Source organism: Hipposideros armiger, unplaced genomic scaffold (assembly GCF_001890085.2).
Source record: "Hipposideros armiger isolate ML-2016 unplaced genomic scaffold, ASM189008v1 scaffold_14, whole genome shotgun sequence".
Classification (NCBI taxonomy): Eukaryota; Metazoa; Chordata; class Mammalia; order Chiroptera; family Hipposideridae; genus Hipposideros; species Hipposideros armiger.
Window position 1 is genome coordinate 4364536 of NW_017731364.1, and position 3634 is coordinate 4368169.

The 3634-nt window shown below is 34.7% G+C and overlaps 1 protein-coding gene across 1 annotated transcript in view; it reads left to right on the top strand.

Annotated features, from left to right (window-relative positions):
• DNAJB11 (DnaJ heat shock protein family (Hsp40) member B11) overlaps nt 1–3634 on the top strand; it is a 17525-nt gene that overhangs the window by 1292 nt on the left and 12599 nt on the right. The window contains exon 2 of the mRNA XM_019667867.1: nt 1635–1791. Within this exon, the coding sequence (XP_019523412.1) occupies nt 1635–1791 (157 nt within the window). The remainder of the gene's footprint in view (nt 1–1634; nt 1792–3634) is intronic.

Consider the following 3634-nt stretch of genomic DNA (forward strand, 5'->3'; position numbering starts at 1 on the left):
GTCTCATAGCTAATGCCTTATCGTTTTGTTTAGTATGTTTTTGTTAATACTATTTACACTTAAAGCAATAAGTACCCTAAGGTGTTTAAACAAAATACCAGTATAAACATTGTTAATACTGTAGCTTTAAACTTCAAGTCTTTCATAAAGGAATCTCTTGGGAGCTGTAATGTTGATGCTAAGCTTTGCCAGCTACTAACATTTCCTTGTATTTTTTGAGCTGTTATCTAATCATTTTTGTATTATGCATTTTCTAATTAAGCCTTATTCTTTATAGAGTTATCTCTTTTGTCATTAATTGTAGTGAACCTTTCCATTTATTTAGTTCTTGTCTCAAGAGATGTCAAGTTTTTGCAGATTTTATTGAGGGAGGAAAAAACAGTCCTCATGGAACCCTTTGTGCATGATAATTTAAAAAATTGATATGTTAAATGATTTTCCTAAAGTGTGACTAAAAGATTATGAAATAATTTTTGAAATGTTCTGTCTTATGTGATGTGTATCTTGGTACCCCAGTGCATTTTCCCCATTGCATTATAAAATTGCCATCCCTACTACATGAGTGTGTCCATTGTGAACAACTTTCCCATTTCCTTTATTGACAGACTGCATTTTCAGAATAACTTCTGGTGGCTAATGTGACTCTGGCAAAAAGGAATAGATTTTTGTGAGCATGCTTATTTATTCATTTCATTCAATGAATATTTATTGGTGTCTTCTGTGGGCTAGACACACTCCCTGCCCTAACTATAGTCATATTCTATCTTCCCACTGGCCCTTCTTACAAAGATTTCCTTTGTAATTAATTTGGTTCCAACATAGTCCTTTGCAGGGAGGTCTGTGGATATCTATGCCTTATCTCCCAGCTCATACCATATGCATATTTGCAGCTGCTAAGACTTGTAAGCTCCTGCATATGGGCTTCCGCAGCTGTCTATAATTAAGACTTGACTTAGACAAAGTAGTATAACTACAAGCAATGACTGTAAGATTGATATTTTCTCTCTCTTTCAGCAAAAAACCCCACAACTCATACATCCAAATGGGTGTTCTTCTCTCTTCAGGGTTCTTATTTTTGCTTTGGCTTAACCTCTATATTAACCTCTGAAGTTAATTTCAGGCACTTCATCTTTAACATTCCACCAGTGTACTGTTAGTCAGAACATTTATGTGATGTAATCTTTTTGAATAAATAAAATCATCCTTTGAGGTTGTTATTTGACCTTCAGAAACAGTAAAAAAAAAGTCCTCTGAAGTCAGTAATGGGGAAAAAGAGTTAATTGTATTATACTGCTCTTGGTTCAAAATAACGTGTGAGCAGAAAATAAGAAAATCGTTTTCTTGACTGAAGCTAGTTCTAAGAGAAGAATGCCACATATATTTTGAATAATACTAGCATTGCTCAAAAAATACATAGCCTCTCACTGTGAATACTTTAACATATAAAACTTACTACAAATTCTGGTGAGTTCTCTTTTTAGTCATTCTTTTTTATGTGTTTCTGTCACATGTATACCTACATTTTCCTGCCTCTGCTCAAATATAAACCTAAATATAAAGGAAAAAAATTCACTTTAAAAAATGTTATATATAACTCTTTAATGAAGTATCCTCTCCTCCCCCCCCCACCCCAGTCGAGATTTCTATAAGATCTTGGGGGTGCCTCGCAGTGCCTCTATAAAGGATATTAAAAAGGCCTACAGGAAACTAGCCCTGCAGCTTCATCCTGACCGGAACCCTGATGATCCTCGAGCTCAGGAGAAATTCCAGGATCTGGGTGCCGCTTATGAGGTAAGTCAGGAAAAAGTATAAAGTAGGAATAAAACCTGTAGGTACAGAAAAGACCATATAACACGGGAGACACCCTCTTCCTTTCAAGTCACTTTTTTTTTTTTTAGCTGAGCCATCCTGCCACCTGTTGGCAGCTCAGCGGCAACTCAGCTCGGCCCGGACTCGAACCGCTGTTGCTCAGAGCTCAAACCTTTGAGCGAGCTCTTAACCAACTGAGCCACTCAGCCGGCCCTCAAGTCACTCCTTTTTAAAAATAGACAATAGATAAAAGTAATATTTGATGGTATGTTGTAAATTAATGTTAGCAGATGCCATTTCCTGCCTTTTTCATATTATTTGTTTTATTAAGGAGAGTAATGTTGAAAAAGGTGAATGAAAGATTGATAGGTTAGTAAGTAAATTTATTATCAATCTATCAGTTTGGGAGCTGGAGCTAGAAACAGAAACAAAATCTAAATGAGGACCGCAAATCCACGTGCCCATATGGACCAGACTAATAACATACAGGGCAAGTATAAGATAAAACATGACAGTGGATACTCTACCTCCCATATTGGGAATTAAAGGGATTGATGAGAACTGTGACAAACTGAAGCCTTCTTGCACATTTCAAGGAGGCAGCTATTACTCAATCCCGACCACTTTTTGCCACGTACAAATGCAAAAACTGTGTTGCCAGATCATTTAATGTTCCAAGAGAAGTGGAAATCCAGATTTTTATGTAAATTCTCCTGATTGTAAAATTTTGGTAACTAATTCAATTTAAAATTTTCTTTTTGTGTGCAGCTCAAACAAAACACAGCAGTAGTTTGAATTTGCAACATCTAATCTAGAGGTCAAAACTTTTATGAGTATCATCTCACTCTTCACCAGGACACCATGAAATATAGTAGAGCTGGGCATATTCTTATTCCCATTTTCTTTTCTTTTTTTTTTTTTTTTTCATTTTTAACAACACTGAGGAATATTTATTGAATGTTTAATAAATTATTTACTATTTGAAAAACTTATACACAGAACCTTTCAACACTACGGTGAAAAAATTTTACAAAGAAGCTATTGATAACCTTTCATATCTATTCATTTAGAAGTTAGCTGTTTTGCATGTGTTGTGATTCATCTTTCCTCTAGAAATAGAAAAAGAGACCTGTGGTTTTATTTTTTCCAGCTTTACTGAGGTATAATAGGCAAATAAAATTGCAATATATTCTAAGTGTTCACTGTAATGATTTGGTATATGTACACATTGTGAGAAGATTCCACCCATCTAGTTAACGCATCCGTCACTTCACATATTTATCTCTTTTTTTGGTGAGAATATTTTAGCTGTGCTCTCTTAGTAAATTTCAGTTACACAATATAGTGCTAACTATGGTCACCATTTATTTCCTTTTTTTTAAAGGGCACAGAAAAAAATAATTTGACTCTAAATGCAATGGAGCTAAAACTTCTGAATTCAAGTTAAATCCCTATATAGTGAGAAGGCTAGAAACAAATCTGAAAAATATTTTAATCGTGGAAAAAACCCAAAAGGAAGGGATTCCCAGGCCTCCTAGATTAAAGAAGTGAATGAACTAAAACAGTGGCTTATACTACGTGAAACCTAGGACTAATGGTGTTCCCCTTTCTTCTCTTGGCACCTTCAGAGGTCCTTTAGGACCAAAATTCCTAACCTGGGACCCACAAATAAACTTGAGAGGATTGGTAGACTCTCTTACGTTACATGTAACATTTTGTTTCTTGTTGATAATATGGATTTTATATTTTTACATTTAAATATTTATATTTACCATGAATATTCCTGTTGTTTGCTAGGAACCTAATACTCAAATATATTTTTTTA